This window comes from Anomaloglossus baeobatrachus, chromosome 6 (genome assembly GCF_048569485.1).
Source record: "Anomaloglossus baeobatrachus isolate aAnoBae1 chromosome 6, aAnoBae1.hap1, whole genome shotgun sequence".
NCBI classification, from domain to species: Eukaryota; Metazoa; Chordata; class Amphibia; order Anura; family Aromobatidae; genus Anomaloglossus; species Anomaloglossus baeobatrachus.
In genome coordinates this window covers 142,017,059-142,042,787 of record NC_134358.1, presented here as the reverse complement: position 1 = coordinate 142,042,787, position 25,729 = coordinate 142,017,059, and the positions used below count along the sequence as shown (strand labels likewise).

General features: G+C 45.8%; 1 protein-coding gene across 1 annotated transcript in view; it reads right to left on the bottom strand.

Annotated features, from left to right (window-relative positions):
• PCMTD1 (protein-L-isoaspartate (D-aspartate) O-methyltransferase domain containing 1) overlaps positions 1 to 25,729 on the bottom strand; it is a 103,120-nt gene that overhangs the window by 21,387 nt on the left and 56,004 nt on the right. The window contains exons 3-5 of the mRNA XM_075353279.1: positions 24,725 to 24,827; positions 20,474 to 20,645; positions 11,158 to 11,281 (exon numbers count right to left, since the gene is read on the bottom strand). Coding sequence (XP_075209394.1) covers positions 11,158 to 11,281; positions 20,474 to 20,645; positions 24,725 to 24,827 — 399 coding nt within the window. The remainder of the gene's footprint in view (positions 1 to 11,157; positions 11,282 to 20,473; positions 20,646 to 24,724; positions 24,828 to 25,729) is intronic.

Here is a 25,729-nt window from a genome sequence, read left to right as displayed (position 1 = left end):
TTTTCTACTGCTTTTCACAGCGTAGAGCGCTCTGGTGATTTTCTTTTGCTTGTACACGTCATATCAGTCTTTTCTGTCATTATAGTGGCAGAAAGACACAATGTCCCACTCTCCTGCATTTTGTAATTTTGCACCCTTTGGTGCCTTTCATGTGGCACTAAGGGCTGCTTAGCCTTGTATTTAGCCAAAAAAAAAAAATGAAAAAAAAATGACGTGGGGTTCCACCTATTTTTGTAGCCAGCTAGGGTAAAGCAGACGGCTGCAGCCTGCAGACCACAGCTGGCAGCTTCACCTTGGCTGGTAATCCAAAACTGAGGGCACCCCACGCGCTTATTTTAAATTAATTAAATACTGTATTTTTCGGACCATAAGACGCACTTTTTTCCCCCCAAATGTTGGGGGAAAGTGGGGGGTGCGTCTTATGGTCTGAATGTGGCTGCGGGGAATGTGGGTGCTGCAGTGGAGAGGGTCATCGGGGGCACGAGCAGGCTGTAGCAGCCTGCTGTGACCACGTGGACCCGCTCATTTAATATGCACGCCCATCCCCCGCCCCACCATCCCTCAGCGCTGAAACAGGCACTGACAGGTGGGCGGGATGATGGGCGGGGGATAAACAGCCGGCCCGCATGATCACCCCTGGCAACTGCAGCCTCGAGTGATCATGTGCGGCTGTATTCACTGCCCCCCGCGCATCATCATCAGTGCGGGGGGCAGTGAATCAGTGTACAGTACTCACCGTTCCCCTGCAGCATCGCTCGTCTTCCCGTCTGTGTCAGCGGCAGCGCCGCTGAGTGGACCCGTCCCAGTTACCCTGCTGCATCGCGATCATCTCCTGTGTCTGTGCCGGCGGCTGGGTGGAGACTAGCGGGGCGCACAGCGATGACGTCATCGCTGTGCGCACGTGTCCACACGCAGCCGCCGGCACAGACACAGGAGATGATCGCGATGCAGCAGGGTAACGGGGACGGCTCCACTCAGAAGACGAGCGATGCTGCAGGAAGAGAGGTAAGGTGAGGTGAGTATGAACATTTTTTTTTTTTTTATGTGCCACAGGATGCGGCCATACACGAGGATGGAGGTATATTATGAGCAGGATGGGGGGGGGGGGGGGGTCATACGAGCAGGATGGGGGGGGTCATACGAGCAGGATGGGGGGGGGGGGTCATACGAGCAGGATGGGGGGGGGTCATACGAGCAGGATGGGGGGTGGGGGGGGTCATACGAGCAGGATGGGGGGGGGTCATACGAGCAGGATGGGGGGGGGGTCATACGAGCAGGATGGGGGGGGGGTCATACGAGCAGGATGGGGGGGTCATACGAGCAGGATGGGGGGGGGTCATACGAGCAGGATGGGGGGGGGTCACACGAGCAGGATGGGGGGGGGGTCACACGAGCAGGATGGGGGGGGGTCACACGAGCAGGATGGGGGGGGGTCATACGAGCAGGAGGGGGGGGTCATACAAGCAGGATGGGGGGGTCATACAAGCAGGATGGGGGGGTCATACAAGCAGGATGGGGGGGGTCATACGATCAGGATGGGGGGGGTCATACAATCAGGATGGAGGGGGGGTCATACGAGCAGGATGGAGGGGTCATACGAGCAGTATGGGGGGGGGTCATACGAGCAGTATGGGGGGGGTCATACGAGCAGGATGGAGGGGGTCATACGAGCAGGATGGAGGGGGTCATACGAGCAGGATGGAGGGGGTCATACGAGCAGGATGGAGGGGGTCATACGAGCAGGATGGAGGGGGTCATACGAGCAGGATGGAGGGGGTCATACGAGCAGGATGGAGGGGGTCATACGAGCAGGATGGAGGGGGTCATACGAGCAGGATGGAGGGGGTCATACGAGCAGGATGGAGGGGGTCATACGAGCAGGATGGAGGGGGTCATACGAGCAGGATGGAGGGGGTCATACGAGCAGGATGGAGGGGGTCATACGAGCAGGATGGAGGGGGTCATACGAGCAGGATGGAGGGGGTCATACGATCAGGATGGGGGGGGTCATACGAGCAGGATGGAGGGGTCATACGAGCAGTATGGGGGGGGGTCATACGAGCAGTATGGGGGGGGTCATACGAGCAGGATGGAGGGGGTCATACGAGCAGGATGGAGGGGGTCATACGAGCAGGATGGAGGGGGTCATACGAGCAGGATGGAGGGGGTCATACGAGCAGGATGGAGGGGGTCATACGAGCAGGATGGAGGGGGTCATACGAGCAGGATGGAGGGGGTCATACGAGCAGGATGGAGGGGGGGGGGGGTCATACGAGCAGGATGGAGGGGGGGGGGGTCATACGAGCAGGATGGAGGGGGGGGGTCATACGAGCAGGATGGAGGGGGGGGTCATACGAGCAGGATGGAGGGGGGGGTCATACGAGCAGGATGGAGGGGGGGTCATACGAGCAGGATGGATGGGGGGGGTCATACGAGCAGGATGGAGGGGGGGGTCATACGAGCAGGATGGAGGGGGGGTCATACGAGCAGGATGGAGGGGGGGGGTCATACGAGCAGGATGGGGGGGGGGTCATACAAGCAGGATGGGGGGGGTCATACAAGCAGGATGGGGTATATTATGAGCAGGATGGGGGTATATTATGAGCAGGATGGGGGTATATGAGCAGGATGGGGTATATGAGCAGGATGGGGTATATGAGCAGGATGGGGTATATGAGCAGGATGGGGTATATGAGCAGGATGGGGTATATGAGCAGGATGGGGTATATGAGCAGGATGGGGTATATGAGCAGGATGGGGTATATGAGCAGGATGGGGTATATGAGCAGGATGGGGTATATGAGCAGGATGGGGTATATGAGCAGGATGGGGTATATGAGCAGGATGGGGTATATGAGCAGGATGGGGTATATGAGCAGGATGGGGTATATGAGCAGGATGGGGTATATGAGCAGGATGGGGTATATGAGCAGGATGGGGTATATGAGCAGGATGGGGTATATGAGCAGGATGGGGTATATGAGCAGGATGGGGTATATGAGCAGGATGGGGTATATGAGCAGGATGGGGTATATGAGCAGGATGGGGTATATGAGCAGGATGGGGTATATGAGCAGGATGGGGTATATGAGCAGGATGGGGTATATGAGCAGGATGGGGTATATGAGCAGGATGGGGTATATGAGCAGGATGGGGTATATGAGCAGGATGGTGTATATGAGCAGGATGGGGTTATATAGCAGGATGCGGCCATATGCCAGTATATAGCAGGATGCGGCCATATGGCAGGATGACGGTATATAGCAGGATAAGGGACATATACTGTATATACAAGGCAGGAGGATCATTACCAGGAGACGGCACCTTAGTAGAGAATTTGGGGACATTACCCCATAACAGTGTCAGCAGCAGATCCTCACCCCATAACTGTGTCATGACCACATTTTTTGATTAAAATTTTAATTTTCCCTATTTTCCTCCTCTAAAACCAGGGTGCGTCTTATAGTCCGGTGCGTCTTCTAGTCCGAAAAATACGGTAATTTAAAAAAACAAAAAAAAACAAAAAAAAAAATAAACAAAAAGACAAAAACACGTGGGGGTCTCCTCAAAATTGGATCACCAGCCAAGGTAAAGCGGACAGCTGGGGTCTGATAGACTAGGGAGGTCCATGGTTATTGGACTCTCCCCAGCCTAAAAATAGCAGGCCGCAGCTGCCCCAGAAGTGGCGCATTCATTAGATGCGCCAATCCTGATGCTTTGCCCCAGCTCATCCCGTGCCCTGGTGCGGTGGCAAACGGGGTAATATATGGGGTTAATACCAGATGTGTAATGTCACCTGGCATCAAGCCCTGGGGTTCGTGAGGTCAGGCGTCTATCAGATACCCGTAATCACCAACCCAGTCCGTAATAAAAAAAAAACAACACAAAAAAAAAAACAATACGACAAACATTTTTATTTGAAAAAACATTGCCCAAAACATTCCCTCTTTCACCAATTAGAAAGAAAAACAAATCCAGGTCTGCTGTAATCCGAGGGGTTCCCATGACGATCCATACCATAGTCCCTGTACCAGTCAATGAAGAACAGAATGTTCCCCATTGGCTGGGAGAGCAGTGCAGTGACATGAGCTAACATCAATAGGTCAGCCCAGGTCACTGCAGGGCATGACGAGTGCTGCTGTCAGGAGCGAGGTACATTACCTGCGGTGACGATCTCCTGCACTGCTGCTAGAGCTGTCACTGACTTCAATGACCTTTAGGCCTTGTGCGCACTGGGAAATTGAATTTTCTTGAGAAAATTCCGCATGCTCTCAAAGATTACCGCACCCGCGGTAAAAAAACGCGGGAAACCGCACCCGAAAACCGCATGCGGTTTGCCGCGGTTTGACCGCGGTATTATTCGCGGTATTGCCGCGGTTTTGCCGCGTGCGGGTTGGGATGTGCTTTATTGCATTCAATGCAATAAAGCACATTGAAAAAAAAGAAAAAAAAAAAAAAGTCATTTAATTCTGAGATAGTAGACAGACAGAGGGATAGATAGAGAGATAGATGACAGATCGCTGCATTTCCCACGGTCGGCAGTGAGTTCACATTACCGGCCGTGGGAAATGACCGGTAATTACCTCTGCTGTCTGCTGCTTTCATTCAGCGCTGTGTCTGTGACAGTCGCGGCTGGATGGAAGCAGCGCAGGACCTGTGGATTACGCCGGAGCTTTGGTGCGGGAGGGGTTAATAAAATGGTGAACGAGACTTGTTTGTTTTATTTAAAATAAAGGATTTTTCTGTGTGTGTGTTTTATTCACTTTACTTACGGGTTGATCATGTCAGCTGTCACATAGACGCTGCCATGATCAAGCCTGGAGTTAATGGCGGTGGTCCCTCACCATCATTAACCCCTTGTATTACCTTGCTGCCACTGCTACACGGTGGCAAGAAGAGCCGAGGACACTCCGGTAGTGCCGCATAATGCATGCGACAGTGCCGGGGCAGCTGCGGCTGATATTCTCGGCTGCCGGAGGGGGGAGTGAGGCAGGGGACATTAACCCTGCCCCTCTCCCTCCCCAGCCTGAGAATACCGGGCCGCCGCTGTGTGCTTACCTCGGCTGGACGGTAAATATGCAGCGGAGCCCACGTTCTTTGTTTTCTATATTTCCGTTTTCTTTCTATGTGTGTTCTATGTGTCTGTGTGTTTTATGTCTGTGATGTGTGTGTGTCTGTGATGTGTGTGTGTTTACTCTCTGCTTTGCTTCCTCTTCCTGTAATGACATCACTTCCCTGCAAAACCGCAGACAAGCGATGCACATTACCTGAGGTAAACCGCGAAATACCGCAGGGAATAACGCAGGAAAACGCAGTGAACCGCACAGAATTTGCTGCCTGCGTTATTCCCTGCGGGATTTCATGATTAACATTGGAGTCAATGGAGTGAAATCCCGCAGCGATGTGCGGAAAAGAAGTGACATGCACTTGTTTTTGCTGCGGGATTCCCGCAGCAAAACATTCAGCTGTCAAATTCCGCCCAGTGCGCACAGGATTTTTTTTCTCCATAGGATTTGCTGGTGATTCACTGCAGAGATGTTATGAACATTTTCTGCAGCGAAACATGCAGCAAATCCGCGGAAAATCCGCGGCAAAATCCGGTAAGTGCGCACATAGCCTTACAGCCAAGTATCGCGAGCGGCCCGTGACGTCACTGCTAGTGACAGTCTCTGGTCGGCAGCGAGAAGAGATGTGACAAGCGGCGGCCATGGAGGACAGTAACAGCTGAGGTAGGGAGGGCGGGACTTCATCACAGCAGGTAAGCCGAGCGGGGCCAAGTGTGCAGAGTGCCAGGTGGGCGGTGCCAAGTGTGCAGAGTGCCAGGTGGGCGGGGCCAAGTGTGCAGAGTGCCAGGTGGGCGGGGCCAAGTGTGCAGAGTGCCAGGTGGGCGGGGTCAAGTGTGCAGAGTGCCAGGTGGGCGGGGCCAAGTGTACAGAGTGCCAGGTGGGCGGAGCCAAGAGGGGCCATGTGTGCAGAGTACCAAGCGGGCGGAGCCAAGCGGGGGCCATGTGTGCAGAGTGCCAGGTGGGCGGAGCCAAGAGGGGCCATGTGTGCAGAGTACCAAATGGGTGGAGCCAAGCGGGGCCATGTGTGCAGAGTCCCAGGTTGGTGGAGTCAAGAGGGGTAATGTGTGCAGAGTGCAAGTGGGTGGAGCCTAGCGGGGCCATGTGTGCGGGCGGCGAAGTGGGCAGAGCCTAGCGGGGCCATGTGCGCTGAGGACGCCAGTGCCGGGGACTGCATGGCTGGGGACAGGTGAGGGTGAGTGTGTGTGTGTACACATACCGAGTGCAGGAGGGGGCGGAGCCCAGCAGGGAAGTGTCGGCTCCCTGCACACGTAACTAGGATAAATATCGGGTTACTAAACAAAGCGCTGTGCTTGGATACCCGATGTTTATCTTGGTTACCAGCTTACCGCAGGCTGCCAGCGATGGCTCCCTGCACACTGTAGCTGTAAAAAGCCCTGCTTTTGCTGATCGAACGTAACTCGAACTGCCGAACTTTTACCAAAGAGCTCGAGTTCTAGTTCGATCTAGAACACCGCCCAAAATCACTCAAACCGCGAACTGGAGAACCGCGAACCACACTCAACTCTATTAGTGAATTGATATACCAGTACTATAAAAACCACACTCTGATCACTCTGCTATATACGCCCTTGTAGAAAGCCACAGCGAAACGCGTCAGGGTGATATTGGTGAGGCTGTCATATGTAGCACTGTGTAATTTTATAGCAGGCATGTTTAATGGTGTTACTCTTTATTGGATCTTTATAGGGCTTTATTATAAGCCTTTTACTGGTTATTATACTATCAATCATTCCTTTGCTAATATAATACCATCTTGTCACAGTTGCTATCCCTTTGCCTGTGTCCTCTTCTTGTGAAATGATCCTTCATTTTTTGCCATACTAAAATCATAATCTTCATTTTGTCACTATAATTAATATCTTATTGATACTGGGTTGGATACCCTAAACTGACGGACTGATAATTGTTTGCATCATGGGGTATACCTAATTGGTATATCTTTCCCATTTTTTTCTGCTGTACTACGGTTTTAAAAATACATTTTAACAATAGACTATTTTTTGCAATAAATTCGTTCGACTTTTCTTAAGGGTAGTTTTGTAGGTTTAATGTTTACCACTGTATCACTGCCCGGCGTTATTTATATTTGAACTGGCTTGTTTTGTGTGGCGGTCAATTTGTAGGTTAGGTTTTTTTTAACTCAAAGAAAGAATGAGCCATGATACCTTGCTATAATGTCTGTATAGCTTTGTGTCCTCCTCTGCCCAGGAGATGTCGTATGATCAGACCGTGTCCCTGTACGGTCAGACACGGCCATTACACATTACATAGCAGGGACACATATATAACATCTCCGCACAGAAACTTTTTTTTTTTTTAAAAAATACATCCAAATGTGGAACGTATTCTTAAAAAAAAAATCTATTGATTTCAATTAACTATTTGTGGGACAACCCCTTTAACTCCTTCACACCTGGACGATTTTCCATTTTGGTTTTTGCTCCCCTTTTTCCGAGAGCCGTAACTTTTTTATTTTTCTGTCATTCTTGCCATATGAGGGCTTATTTTTTGCGCGACGAGTTGTACTATTAAATAAAACCATATAGCATACTGGAAAACAGCAAAGAAAAAAAAAAATTTCAAGTGTTGAAAAACGGCAAAAAAAAAAAAAAAAAAAAAAAAAAAAAAAAAAAAAAAGAGGAAGAAGAGCGATTGTGAATAAAATATCCCAAAAGCTATTCTGCAGTGTTCACTATATGGTAAAGCTGATGTCTCTTGTGTGATGTCTCAAGTCGGTACGAGTTCGCAGACACCAAACACGTATAGATTTACTTTTATCTAAGGCAGTGTTTCTCAACTCCAGTCCTCAAGACCCACCAACAGATCACGTTTTCAGGTTTTCCTAAATCAGGTTTCTCATATTTCCTTAATGTTGCACAGGTGATGGAACTATTCCCTGTCTAATATTGTGGAAAACCTAAAAACATGATCTGTTGGTGGGTCTTGAGGACTGGAGTTGAGAAACACTGATCTAAGGGGTTAAAAAAATTACAAGGTTGTTAATAGGCGCAGGTGGAATGCCTGGCAGGCACAAGTCAGCTGTTGAAATCAGCTGACATGTGTGCGGATTGCCACGGACTGCCCACGGCATCCCGCGGGGATTATAGTGACACGATTCATGACGATTATGTGTCACGCAGAGGTTAAGTTCTGTTTGCTTTTGCCATTTTTTTTCTAACTTCTGGTATGTCATCAGAATATGCTGCCCTACGTCAAGTTAGGATGGTATGGGGACAGGCCAACTCCTCTTTAGCCAAATTAGCTAAAATTTATGAATTGCGCCATTCAACTAGTAAAAGCAATGAAAGAAGAAAGAATACACCACATACAGAGTTAGAGTCCAGTGTACAGAGGAGTCTGCTCCTATCTCGCGAGACTCAGTCAGGAGTAATTCATGCTGGCTGTCATGCATTGCATACATAGGGCAACATAAAAGTGGCTCCATATCAAAGCAGATTTGCAGTTTCAGAAAAACCTGAAATATTTCTTCTAAAAATGGTAGTTACTACTCTTCTCTGGATATTATGTGTGGTACCGCAGCTAAACTCCATTAACCCCTTCAGCCCCCGGGCATTTTGCGTTTTTTTCCGTTTCGTTTTTTTCTCTCTTTCTTCCGAGAGCCGTAACTTTTTTATTTTTCCGTCAATCTTGCCATATAAGGGCTTGTTTTTTTGCGGGACGAGTTGTACTTTTAAATTAAACCATAAGTTTTACCATATAGTGTACTGGAAAACAGCAAAAAAAATTCCAAGTGCGGAAAAATTGCAAAAAAAGTGTGATTGCACAATAGTTTTTGGGATATTTTATTCACTGTGTTCACTATTTGGTAAAACTGATGTGTCAGTGTGATGCCTGAGATCGGTGCGTGTTGGTAGACACCAAACATGAATAGTTTACTTGTATTTAAAGGGGTTAAAAAAATGCATAAGCTTGTCCAAAAAACATTTTGCGCCATTTTCCGAAACCCGTAGCGTTCTCATTTTTCGGGATCTATGGCTCAGTGACTGTTTCTTTTTTGCGTCTCCAGCTGACGTTTTTAAACTTACCATATTTGCACAGATGCTACATTTTGATCGCCTGTTATTGCATTTTGCGCAAAATTTGGGGCAACCAAAAAACGTAATTTTGGCGTTTGGTAAACTGCGTAGCGGGAAAAAAATTCCAATTAGATTAATTGATTTTATATTTTAATAGATTGGGCATTTCTGAACGCGGCGATACCAAATGTGTATATATTTATTTTTTTAACCCTTTAATTTTCAATGAGGTGAAAGGGGGGTGATTTGAACTTTGTTTTTTTTTAATTTTTTAAAACTTTTTTTTAAACTTTTTTTTTTTTTTATTTTACTAGTATCCCTAAGGGGCTATATGGATCAGCAATCGGATCGCTCTGCCATATCTTTAGATCACAGCTACAGAGCTGAGAACTGCAGATATGGTGATTTACTTACAATGCCGGCTGTATTCCGGTATTGAGAGGAAGTGACTCATGTTAGCTACAGGAGTCATCACATGACCCTGTGCTACCATGGCAACCACCGAAAGTCACGTGATCATGTCACGTGACTTCCGATAGGGGCGGGGTAAAGTCACTGTAATGGCGGCGCGCATATACATCTCACTGCCAGATTTTGGCAGCGAGATGTAAGGGGTTAATAGTCGCGGGTGGAAGAGAGATTCCACCCGCGACTAGCAGGCACACATGTCAGCTGTTGAAAACAGCCAATACGTGCGCGGATCGCCGCGACCTGCCTACGGCAGGGGGCGGGGATTAACCGCACACGATCCATGACGTACCCAGTACGTCATGAGTCGTTAAGGGGTTAACCTGAAAAGGACACCAAAAAGGAGCCAAGACAAATGATATGTGCACACACAGAATGTGGTGAGCCTTCCTCATAAAGATGGCTGCAGCCGAGGTGCAAGATGCTGATGTCACAGCCACTCAACCTCCACACTAGGGGGGAGGGGCGGCTGCTTAGCATAAGACATGCACACTAATAAGGCTTGCACTGGGAGCCCATCATATAATGAGTGAAATGCACAGTGTCTGAACTGTGACCTATAAATGACACCAGAAACCCAGGTCAGGCGGGCAAAACAGCACTATATAGGTGCATCTCGCACGGATACACGAGACGCACAGTGTCTGAATAATGGCCTATAAATGACGCACAACACCAGGTCCAGGCGGGTCAGTTAGCACTATGAGTACATAACACATGACAGGCTCACCATTTAACCACCTGAATTCAAAAGGTCCACACACATCCTGCAAAAATGGATAAAATGTGCCATACCTCAAATAGTGAGATATTAGTTTATATTTTGGCCCAAAATATGTAAGCTCGCAATCCGTTCGTCAAGGATTCTCACACTTGCGAGTCCCTACACTGAATTAGTTAGAAAAACCACAAAGAACTATATCAAAAAAACACCAAAAAGGAGCCAAGACAAATGATATGTGCACACACAGAATGTGGTGAGCCTTCCTCATAAAGATGGCTGCAGCCGAGGTGCAAGATGCTGATGTCACAGCCACTCAACCTCCACACTAGGGGGGAGGGGCGGCTGCTTAGCATAAGACATGCACACTAATAAGGCTTGTCCTGTTTTGCCCGCCTGACCTGGGTTTCTGGTGTCATTTATAGGTCACAGTTCAGACACTGTGCATTTCACTCATTATATGATGGGCTCCCAGTGCAAGCCTTATTAGTGTGCATGTCTTATGCTAAGCAGCCGCCCCTCCCCCCTAGTGTGGAGGTTGAGTGGCTGTGACATCAGCATCTTGCACCTCGGCTGCAGCCATCTTTATGAGGAAGGCTCACCACATTCTGTGTGTGCACATATCATTTGTCTTGGCTCCTTTTTGGTGTTTTTTTGATATAGTTCTTTGTGGTTTTGTTAACCTGAAAAGGACAGTATGACTTGTGGACATGTGTGATGCGATTTTGCAAAAATGTATCCAATTTTATTTTTTTTTGCAATTACTTTACAGCTTTCAACAATTCAATGCAAAGTAATATAAATTATTTCTTCTGAGTAAACTGAAAATAAAGTGAAAACTTACGCAATTTCACAGTTTCAGATTTGTGATTGTCATTCTTACTCGGTTGCATCAAAGGAGCAAAGGAAACCGCTAATATGTTCTTACTTTCCCATGTATTCTGTCCTGTTCTCTGGATCTGTGTAAGCTAAGGGATTGAAAACAAGCTTGTTAATACAGTCAGCAACTGAGGGTTACAAAAGTTCATTACGAGATCATTACAAATATTTTGTAGAGGAGATCCGGTGTGATCAGGAACTAGAAAACAAAAAAAAAAAACAAATGCAATGTGATATGTCCAATTAATATGTATAAATACGTTCACAAAATGTAGAACTGGTGGAGAAAGGTTGAAATAGATGGACTTATACATAAAGAAGATAAAATGCAGAATAAAAAAGTCAAATTCCAGGTATAGAAGTCTCAATTTTCAAGGATTGTGAAGTTTAAAAATCAGACATTAAGCACATGGACCAGACGCTATTAAGAATTTTGTTGGTAAGAAAGCCAAGGACTCAATTTTTTATGATATGCAGCAAATGAATTATTATAAATTGCATAACTTTGTTGGAGATCGTTATGTAAGGTAACTTTGTCAATCACATCTTTATCTTCTTTATGTATATATACTTGAATTATTATAAAAGTTCTCCATTGTTTCTTGCCCTTTCACACTCCCTTCCCTCTTGTCCTCTCCTGCCCAATAAAATGTTCTTTCCTTCATCTCATCCCTTCCTTTTCTGCCTACCCTATCCCTTAGGTATGATGGTTTACTCACTTGATACGTTAATGTCTACATATATTGCTATGTATGGAGTATCCTGTATAAAGTTACTGTTTGTTTTGTATTGATTGTTTGTATGAAAATTCTTTAATAAAAATTATTTCAACAGAGAACTAGATGGACTTAGGTTGAAAAAAGACCTATGTAAGTTGCAGCAGGGGTGCGGCACAAAGTGGTTATCAGTAGGTTATTAAAGTAGCAAAAGTCACCAAACTTGAAACGCTTTTTCCCGTAACAGCTAACGTTTGTACTTGATAGAATGTTGCGGTTGGAAAGAATAGAAACATGCCTTTAAAAGCAAATTGTTAAAAATCCCATTGAAAGTGAGGTTTTGTATTTCTTTCCTGGATCCAAGCATATGAGACTAATGCCTGCTTTACACGAGACGATTTCCCAATCGATCGTACCCGCCCCCGTCGTTTGTGCGTCACGGGCAAATCGCTGCCCATGTCGCACAAAGTCGTGAAACCCCCGTCACACGTACTTACCTGCTGAGCGACCTTGCTGTGGGTAGCAAACATCCTCTTCCTAAAGAGGGAGGGATGTTCGGCGTCACAGCGACGTCACACAGCGGCCGCCCAATAGAAGCGGAGGGGCGGAGATGAGCGGGATGTAGACATCCCGCCCACCTCCTTCCTTCCGCATAGCCGCCGGGAGTTGCGGGACGCAGGTAAGCTGTGTTCATCGTTCCTGGGGTGTCACACGGAGCAATGTGTGCTACCCCAGGTACGATGAACAACCGGCGCCATTTTAAACAATTTTTTAAAACGGAGCGACGAGTACACGACTCACGATTTGTGAGCGATTCTGCGTCGCTCGGAGGTGTCACACAAGACGACGACGTGAACGATGCCGGATGTGTGTCACGAAAAACGTGACCCCCGACGATGCATCGCACGATAGCTCGTCTCGTGTAAAGCCCGCAATATACCCACTGATTCTATTCAATTTTTAAAACTATGAATTGTAGCACTACTAAACCTTTCCAGACGTGACTGTATTGAACAGAATGTGGAGGGGGTCCAAAGATTCACCAAACCCCCTCACTCCCTGCTGCAATATGGTCACCTGTGTTGGTACTCTTATAGCATAGGAGTGTGAAATTTCACAGCAATACTAAAGTATTGCATATCATTGTAAATGATCTCATATGGTAGTAAATTAAAAAAAAAGTATTTGTTTTTTTAACAAAACACCTAAATTGGCATTTTTTGATAACCTAACGACCACACCAAGTTAACTAAAAAGACTAGATTTACAGTACGGTGGAAACGTTTTATGCAGGTAAGAATGCTTTAAAAAAATTGAAGAGATAATTGTTGCTTTGTAATGGGTAAAAGTAAACTAAGTGAATGAACAAAAGGAAAATCTAACTCAGATCATTATTTGGTGTGACCACCCTAACAACAACAACAACAACAACAACAACAACTCTTGTAGAAAGACCTGTACACAGAGATTTTGTAAGATTATTGTTAGGTGTATGGGTATGTCTCCACGCTGCAGTTTTGTGTTTCCCGACAAAACTGCACCCTGCAGCCACAAAAAAAAAAAAAAAAAAAACACGTATTTTCCATGCGTTTTTGGTTTGTTTTTTTTAAATCACCAACGGGTGATAAACGCAGGAAAAAAAAATGCAAAAAAAAGAAGAAGTAGTCATCACAATACTGCAGCCAGAAAAAAAAAGCAACGTGCGCACAGCAAAACTGAAATCTGATAAACTTTACTGGGGAAGGAAATGCATTCAGTTTTGTGCCACAAACTACACCCAAAAAAGCGGCAAAAAACAGAGTGTGACCATGGGGCCTATGAGTAGCCAACTATACTCAACATGAGTAAACCATCATCAGTTTCATATGACGCACAGCCATTAAACAAAAACAGCTCTGAAAGAGGCTTATAACTGGGTGGCAAAGAGTGAAACTCTACTACAAACGGGAGGTTGATGAAGACAGTGTCACGTCACAAGTTATACACTATGGCAAGAATGAGCATTGTTGACAGAAGGTAGTCATACCAAGCTACACCTATCTACTGTTAGGAGACGTCTGGCCAGAAGTGGTCTTCATGGAGGAATTGTAGCCAAAAACCATATCTTCGACTTCTAAATAAGTCCAAGTGACTGAACTATTCATGAAATCATAGGACCTACAGTGCAGAAAAATGGTTAAAGAGTGTCCCATCTCCACCAGGACTTGCTCCTGCAAAGTCTGCTCCTCTACTCAGGCGTCACCGTATTCAACCTGTGAGCGGTGCTGATGATACAGGAGATGTTAGAGCCAGAAGCTCGGGACAGTGCAGGCTCTGTCCATCCACTAAGGTTAGAGTGACTGGGACCTTTACTTTCCAGATTGAGAGAATGGCTGTGTGTCAGCTCCTAGCTTCAACCTATTAGAAGGCACCACACCCAAATAAAGCTTTCATCTTACTATTGGAGGGTGAAAGATATAGCCTGTGCTTCCATGGATAGCTCTGGGCTTGTTTTCTTATTAGTAACGGCATTTTCCTGTTTGACCTCAGCTTATTATTTGACACTTTCTGCCTGACAATTTTGTCCATTGCTGCCCTCTTTGTTTTGACCCGACTGACTACTCTTACCTGCCTCTGGTTCACACTTCTGGACGATAGCCCTTCTGAAGGTAGCAATCTACTGGACCCTGTAGTAAATCCAGATCCCTCTATAGGGGTTAAAAGATGTCATGGTTTCTCTGGACTCTGCCAAAGTGGCTTGTGCCAAGTCTGTTCTAGGTAGCAGTTTTCAGCCTGAGGCCTCAGACAGACGTTACAAGAGTCCTGGACAATTGAGCTAAAATCTGAAATACTTTGCAGTTACAGAAGTCAGTTTTATGCCGAATAGGAGATACAATACTAAATGTTTGCAGGCAAAACACGTTGCAGGTTCACAGGGAAGTTTGGGGCTATGGTAATGGAATAGGGGATTTGGTGCGGATTAATGGTGTGCTTAAGGCCTCTGTCACACGTCCATGCAAAACACAGACGTTTTGCACCGTCCGTGGTGTAGGTGCGTATGTCTGTGTTCAGCGTGTGCTGTCCGCACACAGACAGCTTGAACTTGTATACACCTGTCCCCAGCGCTGCTGCCTCTGGCGCTGCTAGTGCTTCCATGTCTGCGGTGCAGTGACTATTCATGAGCATAATTAGTGGGCCCGGAAGCAAGTGACAGCAGTGCCGAAGAAAGCAAGGGTGGAGACCTATGAGTACAGAAAACCATCTTATTTCACAGACACGGTACGTGTCACAATGATGTCACACGGATCACATCAGTGTGCGGTCAGTGTTACACCCGTGCTGCCGGAGAAAACAGGAAATGTCGCCGTGTGGAGCACACGGACAGGCATATGCTCCACGCGGAGGCACGGTCCGTGCGAAAACACAGGTGTGTGCAGACCCATTGATTTTAATGGGTCTAAGTGTGTCCGTGTCTCTGGTATGTGTGAAAACGGACATCACAAGTACTGAAAACATGGATGTGTGAAAGAGGCCTAAGGGTATGTGCGCACGTGTGCGTATTGCATGCAGTTACGCTGCGTTCTGCACCGCAGCGTAACTGCATGCTTCCTGCGTCCCCTGCACAGTCTATGGAGATTGTGCAGAAGCCGTGCGCACGTGGCATATTAGAACGCAGCGATTCGGCTGCTGCCCGAATTGCTGCGTTCTAAGAAGTGACATGTCACTTCTTCCGTGCGGTTTGCATGCTGTCTATAGGGAAAGGCAGCATGCAGAGCGCATGTTCTCTGCCGGCACCATGCGCTTCAGAACGGAGCTTTTCAGCTGCGCTCTGAAGTGCACCTTTTAGATGCGGTGCAGAGCGCACACGTGCGCACATAGCCTTAGGGCATGTGCGCACTAGGCGGTTTTTTTCACGCTGCGTTTTTATGTGCGTTTTTGTCTCAAAAAATGCACCCGCGGCTAAAAAAAACGCGACAAAAACGCATGCGTTTTTACCGCAATTTGGTGCGTTTTTTGCTGCGTTTTTGCTCACTGCGTTTTTAATCAGTGCACAATGCCATTAAAGATTGTTGATGAAAAAAAAAAAAAAAAAAGTCTGATGTCATTTCCTTCTTCAAAATGTTCATTGTATGCAGGAGAGCAGACAGCTGCAGAACTAGTGTATGCAGGAGAGCAGACAGCAGCTGCAGAACTACAAGGCTCAGCATCCTCCATCCAGGACTGTATGCAGGAATTTTTTGCCCAAAAAGAAAAAAAAAAAATATGACATGGGCTTCGCTATATTTTTGTATGCTAGCCAAGTACAGCAGGCAGGTACGGGCTGCGCCCAATCCCCAGCTGCCTATTTGTACCCGGCTGGGAATCAAAAATATAGGGAAGCCCTTTTTTTTTATTTCATGAATTTCAAGAAATAATTAAAAAAAAAAAAAAGACATAGGCTTCGCCCAATTTTTGAGTCCAGCCAGGTACAACTAGGCAGCTGGGGATTGGAATCTGCAGTGCAGAGTGCCCAAGCTTTCTGGGCACCCCCGCTGCGAATTGCAGTCCGCAGCTACCCCAGAAAATGGCGCTTTCATAGAAGCGCCATCTTCTGGCGCTGTATCCAACCCTTCCAGCTACCCTGGTGACTGTGGCTCGCTGGGTAATAATGGAGTTAGGGCTAGCTGTATATTATCAGCTGGCCCTAAGCCCGAAATTCATGGTGTCACGCCAATATTAGACATGGCCACCATGAATTTCTAGTAATGATAAAAAAAAAACAAAAAAAAAACAGAAAAATATTTTTATTAGAAATAAAACACAACACAATTAGTGACTCCATCTTTATTGAAATAAAGAACCCCCCTCCTCCGCAGTAATCCTGGGTCAGGGTCCCGCGCAGTCCAATCCTGATCCAATATCATCTGATCGGTTTGCTGGAAGGCAAAGCGATCAAATGATGTGTCAGGTTAAAGGACGTAAAGCACGTCACACATCAGCTGATTGTATAAAAGCCGATTATACAATCAGCTGAAGCATCAGTGCAAAAAAAAAAAATAAATACTCACGTCTGTGCTGATTACTGGCAGCTCCTGGAGCGATGGGATGAGAGTCTGATCCTGTCCCATCGCTGCAGGAGCTGACGGTAATCAGCTGATGAAGTCTGACGGCAGGATCAGCTGATAGCCGGCAGGGCGCGAAAAAGCCGGCGACACCGCGAGAATTACGATCAGCTGATTCGTCAGGTGACTGCATCAGGTGATCCACCGCCAGGTCCTGCAAGCTTCGTACGTGTCCCGGGGAGACTGCACACAGCCAAAGCGGCAGTACCGGGACAGGAGCTGGGAACGGGCATGGCACCGGGACCCTGCAGACAGGTGAGTATATATGACTTTTTTTTTCTACTGTTCACTTTTGTTTTCGCCGCTGCCTCCACCTCCCGCCCAGACATTGCGCCGCACGGAGCTGACATGGCACCGGGCGGGTTGTGGACGCAGCGGTGACGGTACTGGGAGGATTCATGCTTCTGGGTTTACCAACAGAAGGAATCCTCTTCCTGTACACGTCACTTTACTGCCCACCCCTTGCGTTTATAGCTGCGTTTTTAGTCATAGAAACGCAGCTATATGCGTTTTTCATTGCGTTGTTGAACATCTTATTGAACTCAATGGGTGAAAAACGCAGTGAAAAACACAGAAATAATTGACATGCTGCATTTTTGTGGTCACCACAAAAACGCAGCTACAAAAAAAACGCTTTGTGCGGACAGCACTTCTGAAAACCCATAGACATTGCTGGGGAAGCAATGTCACTGCGTTTTCAGCACAAAAACGTGGTAAAAAACGCCGCTAAAAACGCAGCAAAAACGCCTATTGCGCACAAGGCCTTATGCTGCAAAATACAAGCAGATACTTCATCATCATAGAGGTGTCTAATTGGCTGCAAATTTATTCTGCAGTAGGACAACAACCCTGGATATACAGCCAACGGTATTATGAAATATCTTCAGTGTAAAGGAAAACAAGAAGCCCTGATGATATGGACATCACAGAGCCATGATCTGAACATCATTGAGTCTGTGTGGGATAACATGAAGAGACAGAAGGATTTGCACAAGCCTATATCCATGGAAAACTAACCACAAAGATTCTAAGTTGTTTGGAACAACCTCCCTGATAAGTTCATTCAAAAACTACGTGCAAGTATACGAAGATGAATTGATACTGCACTAAAGACAAAATGGTGGTCACACAGAATATGGATTTGAATTAGATGTCTCTTTTGCTTATTCACTTTACTTTTATCAAATAAATAAGATGCAAACCATTATTAACATTATTACTTTTGAAAGCATTGTTTGCAGCATTTTTACCAACACCTGCCTAAAACGTTTGAACAATGCCTAATGTACAGAGAAGGGACCATCTCTCAGGACTGCGGAAGGCACAGGAATCAAAAACGACTCAGGGGAACAGTGGCACTTACACCATGTTTTTTTAAAAAAAATATGACATTTGTGGCAAGTGACAAGTCCTCTCTAATGAAGTGTCTATTTGGGAAGATGGATAACTAAGAGCAGTTTCACACATCCGGCATTTCGCCGGATCCGACACACTAGCACAGTGTAATACTGTACAATGGCATCGCGGCAAGCTCTGTAAAGCTCCGTAAGCATGTAACCGGAGGTTGCCGCGATGCCAGTGTACTATATTACACTGTACTGGAGTGTGCTGGATCCGGCAATCCGGTGAAACGCCAGATGTGAGAAACGGGCTTAAAGGATCCCCAAATAGAAGATAGTGGATGCCATTTGGGCTTCTCATTGATGTACGCATTCTTTACAATCAAAGTTCTGTTGTCTCCTATGCAGGTTCCTTTTTATAAAAGGTGAAAGATAACTTTGCCGAGATTTTCTTATAGTTGATTCTAACCATAAAATGGTCAGAAATGTCATCTGTGGTCAGTATATAGATGATATTATTATGGGCTTGTTCATAGATTTACCTAATGTAATAATACCCTTGACTTTGAAATCTGATATTGAAGGGGTTTATCACAAAATACATTTACTGTATTTTCGGACTATAAGACTCACTTTTTCCCCCCCCAAATATTGGGGGAAAGTGGGTGTGAGTCTTATGGTCTGAATGTGGCTGCAGGGAATGTGGGTCATCGGGGGCATGAGCGGGCTGTAGCAGCCTACCGTGACCATGTGGGCCCGCTCATTTCATATGCGCGCCCATCATCTCAGCGCTAAAAGCCAGCGCTGACAGGTGGGCGGGATGATGGGTGGGAGGGTGCGCGCATAATTAACAGCCGGCCGTGATCACCCCTGGCAACTACAGCCTGGAGTGATCATGTGCGGCTGGATTCCCATAGTTCCTGAGAAGAACTGGTCCTAAGTCCCCTAAGTGTAAATTAAGTAATTCCTTTAGGAGCCCCACAGGATGTTCATGTATTACGCTTGAACATGTGCCAGGACCGCTGTTGAATGACATACAGTACATGCGAGTTCAGTGTAGCAGAGTCATGAAGCAGTGGTGGCGATAGCACTTGGTCTTTGAAGGCACCTTAATTAGCTTATGACATCCTTTTGAACAGAAAGGCAAGGCAAACTGGAGTATAGAGTGCACTTCATTAGTTACACAAGCACAATTACTAATTAATGACATCTTATTCTGGTGACACACTAAAACTAAAGTGTAACATCACCTTCATTATCTAGGAGCAGCGTCTGTTTTAAAATTATGGAACTATCTACGGTAAATAAACTAAAAAGGGGTTTTCTAAAGAAAAGTTTCAAAATGACAGTGTTAATTCCACAATGGTAATATTTTATTTACTTTTTTAACAAAGCACAATCTGCATGAGTATTGTTCACAGTTGACGCTCACACAGTTTGTTTCTTGTAAATTGTTTTTCCCATCTCCTTCTGCCCCTTGGTGCATCTAGCGTTTTTTACCTACAAATAAGCCCTAGCAGGAATTTACACACACACACACACACACACACACACACACACACACACACACACACACACTTCTTTGTTTGCACAGACTGCTCCTGCCAGCAATTCAGCTGTTCCCGCTGATGTAACCACAACAGAGTGGGTGGCTTCCCATCTGCTCTGTTCTGTAGATGGGGTGGGACTGCCCACATCGTGTTGATTGACAGACTGCTTCCCCAGTTAGGCAGCGAGGAGCTGACTGTGAAGCAGCATGATGCCAGCAGTCCTACCCAGTCTACAGACTGCTCTGTGCCAAAGAATGGTGCAGAGCACAGCAGGCAGGTACCAACTACTAGTTACAACTGTTAGTGCTTAGGCACATTGTTTTTTTTATTTTAGTCCCATTTATACCCTTTAAAGTAATGAAGTGCATTACTTCAGTGACTTAGATATTGATGATTCTTTCAATTCCTTGGGAGAGTTCCTCTGTATCAGTTACCTGAAAAGCAAGGTTACACTTAGGAAACACTGTAAACCTACACTTTAAGAAAATTGCATAGGAAACCATCCATTAGCTTCTCACATCATAAATGAGAAAATGCACAATAAATGAGAAAAAGAAAAAAAAGGTATAAAAATCAAACAAACAAAGCCATCACCTGGTCTTCAATAGGCATAACTAATATTCCACCAACTTTCAATAAAATTTTCATGTAATTTTCATGGTCTTTCTGGACACCGGCACCACAATAAATCCGATCATATTGTGGACTGTCTGATGCGATCTCCAAACAATTTCCAACAACGAAATTAGGCTCACAAAACTCAAATCTGAAATACACAATGTAAGAAATCGTCAAATATAGAATCTGTATAGAAAAAGGAGAAGGAATTAGTCTCCACCTAACAATGAGTCGCATTATATCATGCTTTCCTAGTACAAGAGGTTCTTGACTTACAAACAGACTTATGTTGGACTCCTAGTTACAAATGTCAGATTTAAAAGAAAAAAAAAAACCAAAAACCTAAACACACTCCACCACCGATTTCTTTGGCTGTCATCCAGTACATCTCCTCTTCATTATAGGCCAGGAGCAACCTTATGTGCATTAAGCTCTGGCACAGATATGGACAGAAGTACTGGGCCATAGTGAAAAGGCCAGAGATACAGCACACCCAACGATGAAAGGAAGAGGACCAACCAGCAAGAAACAGGGCGACCAATGAGGCGAGTATTGGTTGACAAAAAAAAACAAAAAAAAAACAAAAAACTAAATACTGACTTATCCGGCAACCCTGTTAGTCCCCGTCCGGTCCTTATTTTCAGACATTGAGTGCTGCATCTTCAAGACTTCCAGCAGAGTTTAGGCCCTTAGGATTGCTAAAGATCATGACGTTGTGACCTTCTCATGTGTAATAACTTCAAGACCATAAGTGTTGGCCAATAGTGAAGAGGCCAGGAGATCTAGTGTGCCCGATGACAAAAAGGAGGACTGTGTGGCGGGCTGTGATAAGAGGGCAGCCAGTGGGTTCAGCAATGAGGTATTAGTTTTTGGTTTTCCCCAGCCCTGCTCCAACTTGCATACACATTTGGGTGATGAACAAAGCTACAGAACGCATCTAGTTGGTAACCCCCAGGGATTGCATCTATTAGCTTTTTCTGAAAAACGGATATCAACTTTACTTTTCTTTTTCTTTCAGGCATTGAGGGTAAGGGGCACTTTGCACACTGCGACATCGCAGGTGCGATGTCGGTGGGGTCAAATTGAAAATGACGCACTTCCGGCATCGCATGCGACATCGCAGTGTGTAAAGGCTGGATGATACGATTAACGAGCGCAAAAGCGTCGTAATCGTATCATCGGTACAGCGTCGGCGTAATCCATAATTACTCTGACGCAATGGTCCGATGTTGTTCCTCGCTCCTGCGGCAGCACACATCACTGTGTGTGAAGTCGCAGGAGCGAGGAACGTCTCCTACCGGCCTCACTGCGGCTTCCGTAGGATATGCGGAAGGAAGGAGGTGGGCAGGATGTTTACATCCTGCTCATCTCCGCCCCTCCGCTCTGATTGGCCGCCTGCCGTGTGACGTCGCAGTGACGCCGCACGACCCGCCCCCTTAACAAGGAGACGGGTCGCCGGCCACAGGGACGTCGCACGGCAGGTGAGTGTGTGAAGCTGGCGTAGCGATAACTTTCGCTACGCCAGCTATCACCACATATCGCTGCTGCGACGGGGGCGGGCACTATCGCACTCGGCATCGCAGCATCGGCCTGCGATGTCGTAGTGTGCAAAGCCCGCCTAAGTTTACATGGAGAAGATACACCGAATTCTCAGTCCATAAATGTAGGCAAAGAATCTAGTGCATATTATAGCTCTTGCAAAGTGGCTAAGAAAGGTAAACAATCTCATCCACATACTCCATGGAGAAAAATATTTTGCATAGGTAGTGGACCTGTGGTGAGGATTAGAATTTTCGCTGCAGATTTGAACTAGATTGCATAATGTGTAATGCAGAGGAGAAAGCCAATGCAAATATACACAACACCCCCCCCCCCCAAAAACAACCAAAAAAAGAAAAAAAACAAACAAACAAACAAACAAACAAACAAACAAACACACACACACACACACCACACACACACACACACACACACACACACCACACACAAAAACAAAAACCCCAATCAAGTGCAGATTTTGATACAGATTTGCAAGGGATCAGTGGCAAAATCCACTGCATTCAATTTAAATGTGACAATGTACTTCAAGGAAAAGAAAACAAGATAACTTTTCCAGGCAGATTCTGCTGCTGAAAACACTCTTAAAAATCTATCAGAAAATATGTAAAAATAACTTGCTGTATACATATTTAGTCTTTCAGAAACCTGAAGTGGTTAACAGAGGTTCAAAACGTCAAGTGGTTAAAAAGAAGTGGTGTGTCCATTCTTCTGGCATTTTCTGCTCAGAAAATGCTCAGTATCTCACAATACAAGATGCGGTTTCTTGATTATTCAATTGAAAAGAAGAAGAAGAAAAAAAAAAATCACAAAAGCCATGAGAAAACTCATCAATCTTTGGAAGAACACAACGGAAATTACCTTAAAAAGCAACAAATACTGTATTTTTCAGACTATAAGACACTTTTTTTCCCCACAAAATTTTGGGGGAAAGTGGGGGGTGCGTCTTATAGTCAGATTGCTGTGGTGAAGTGGTGGTGGAGCAGGTGAAGGCGGTTGTGGTGGTGGTGGAGCGGGTCATCAGAGGCAGGAGCAGGCTGTAGCAGCGCTACCCTGACCACGTGTGCCCGCTCATTTCATATACACGCCCATCATCCCGCCCATCTCACAGCCCTGAAGCAGATGCTGACAGGTGGGCGGGATGGGATGATGGGCGGGGGATGCGCACATACTAAAGAGCCAGCCCACGTGATCACCCCTGGCAACTACAGCCTGGAGTGATCATGTGCGGCTATATTCACTGCCCCCCGCGCATCATCATCAGTGCGGGGGGCAGTGAATAAGTACGGTATACTCACCGGTCACTGTTCCCTGCAGCATCGCGGTGTCCTCCTGTCTGCCGGCTCGCTGTGTGTGGAGAGCGATGAGCACCGCATGACATCTCTGTACACATGGCTCCACACAGGTCAGCGGCACTGCTGCTGGCACAGACAGGAGGACACCACGATGCTGCATGGAGTGAGGAAAGGTGAGTATACAGCGGGAGTCCTCCACCCGTTACTGCAAATCCGTCCACGACTGAAGTGACCGCTGGAGTCACCGCTGATCCCGGCGGCTCACTTCACTTGCGGCCTGACTCTCACAGAGAGCGGTCGTGTTCCTATGGCCGCTCTCTGCAATTATCAGATGTAGTAGAGCTGCATGCGTCGTGGGATGTCATGTGGATTACATCAGTCCTGGGTGTTTTAGGGGTTAATAAAGTGGTGAAAGAGGGTGGTTTGTTTTATTTCAAATAAAGGATTTTTATGTGTTTGTGTTTATTTACTTTCAGTGATGAGGGGGTGTCTCAGACGCCTGCCATCACTAAGCTAGGACTTAGTCGCAGCTATGGGCTGCTGCCATTAACTCCTTATTACCCCGATTGCCACTGCATCAGGGCAATCGGGATGAGCTGGGAAAAGTCCCAGGACTGTCGCATCTAATTGATGCGGCAATTCTGGGCAGCTGCTGGCTGATATTTTTAGGCTTAGGGGGCTCCCAATAACGTGAGTCTCCCCAGCCTGAGAATACAAGCCCCCAGCTGTGAGACTTAATCTTGCTAGCTGGTTATCAAAATTGGGGGAACCGCACGCCGTTTTTTTTTTTTTTTTTTTTTAAATTACCCCCTTACTGTGTCAGAAGCAGATCCTTGCCCCATAACAGTGTGTCATGACCACATTTTTTGCTTAAAAAAATGTATTTTCCTTTTTTCATCCTCTAAATCCAGGGTGTGTCTTATGGTCCAAAAAATACGGTACATCAAGAAAAAAAAAAAAAAACCCCAACAGAATTCACGGTTGAGTTATCTTGAAAAACGTAGTAGGGTTTAAAGAGGTCGTGTGTACGTAGCCTGAAATTTATTTCTATTCAAAATGTAAATAATGTCCAAAGCTAAATTAGTATTTTTATATACACACACACACACACACACACACACACACACACACACACACACACACACATACACACACACTTACACACATGCACGTATATATGAAAATTACCTATCCTATCAGATCAGTAGGGTCAGACACTGCTTAGGTCACAATTTACTAAATTCTAACATGTCTAGTGCTGGAAATGTCATCAGAAATACAATGGGGTTTATACTCACAGCTTCCAATAGCTGCTACAACATCTCAGGGAAATTACATTTGTAAGGTCAACAAATAGATTATATATTACACTCACTTGTCAAAGCTGTCACTAATCTTAATGAAAGCCTCCAATTTTTCCTTGGCATATTCCACCACATCCGAATGAAGTTCAACTCCATGATTAATGCCAAATGGACCTATAGTATAAAGAAATGCAGGTTAGCACAGATAAGAACCAAAAAATAGGAAACATAAAAAGACGCTCTATGTTAGAGAGACAGAGAACGGCCTGCAACCCCAAATTGGTGAGACAGTTTTATACATAGATTTGACTTGTAACTATATGATTAGTTATGCAGACTCTTGTCATGTCACTGCATTGTTACAGTTTTGCTGCAGGTGGAGTAAAAATCTTTCTTCCTGTATACTACAAATTACAACCTGTTTGCACCATGCCTAATAGCTCAGTGTGTTAGCAGAGTGATTGCCAAGTGAAAAGTCACTGGTTTGAATGGAGGAGTAGCCATGGAGATTTCCAAAGAAAAAATGAGAAACAGCATCATCCAGCTCATGAATAGAGGTTTCTCGGCCAAGAAAAAAAAATGGTGAAACTGCATCATGCGAGTGCACTGACAGTTGGAAGAATATGAAATAAAGTCCAAAATAAAGCTCATCACAAACGTCTCTCAGTTCTGGAGCGACAAGCATCTCGACTTCAATATCGTCAGAAGAAGCGTTGGCTCAAGTTTACCAAGAAGTACAAAAAATGAACAGCAGAATATTGGAAACTGGTCATTTGAGCAATGAGACAAAAGTCAATAGACAATAGACTAGGCCTCGATGTCTGCAAGTGCGTCTGGAATAAACAAGGGGGAAAAGGGCTAATGGATTGAGAATTGAAGGAACTGTCAAGTTCGGTGGAGGAAGCCTGATGATATGAGATTGTTTCACAGCCAAAGAATTTGGACACTTGACCGGAAAAATTTGCTAAATTCTACAGATACAGTGAGGAATATAACTACAGTATGTATGCTTGGGGGTTATGAGGGGACAACAAGAGCATGGGATTTATCTTGGAATGTTTTCTTATCTCGTGGTA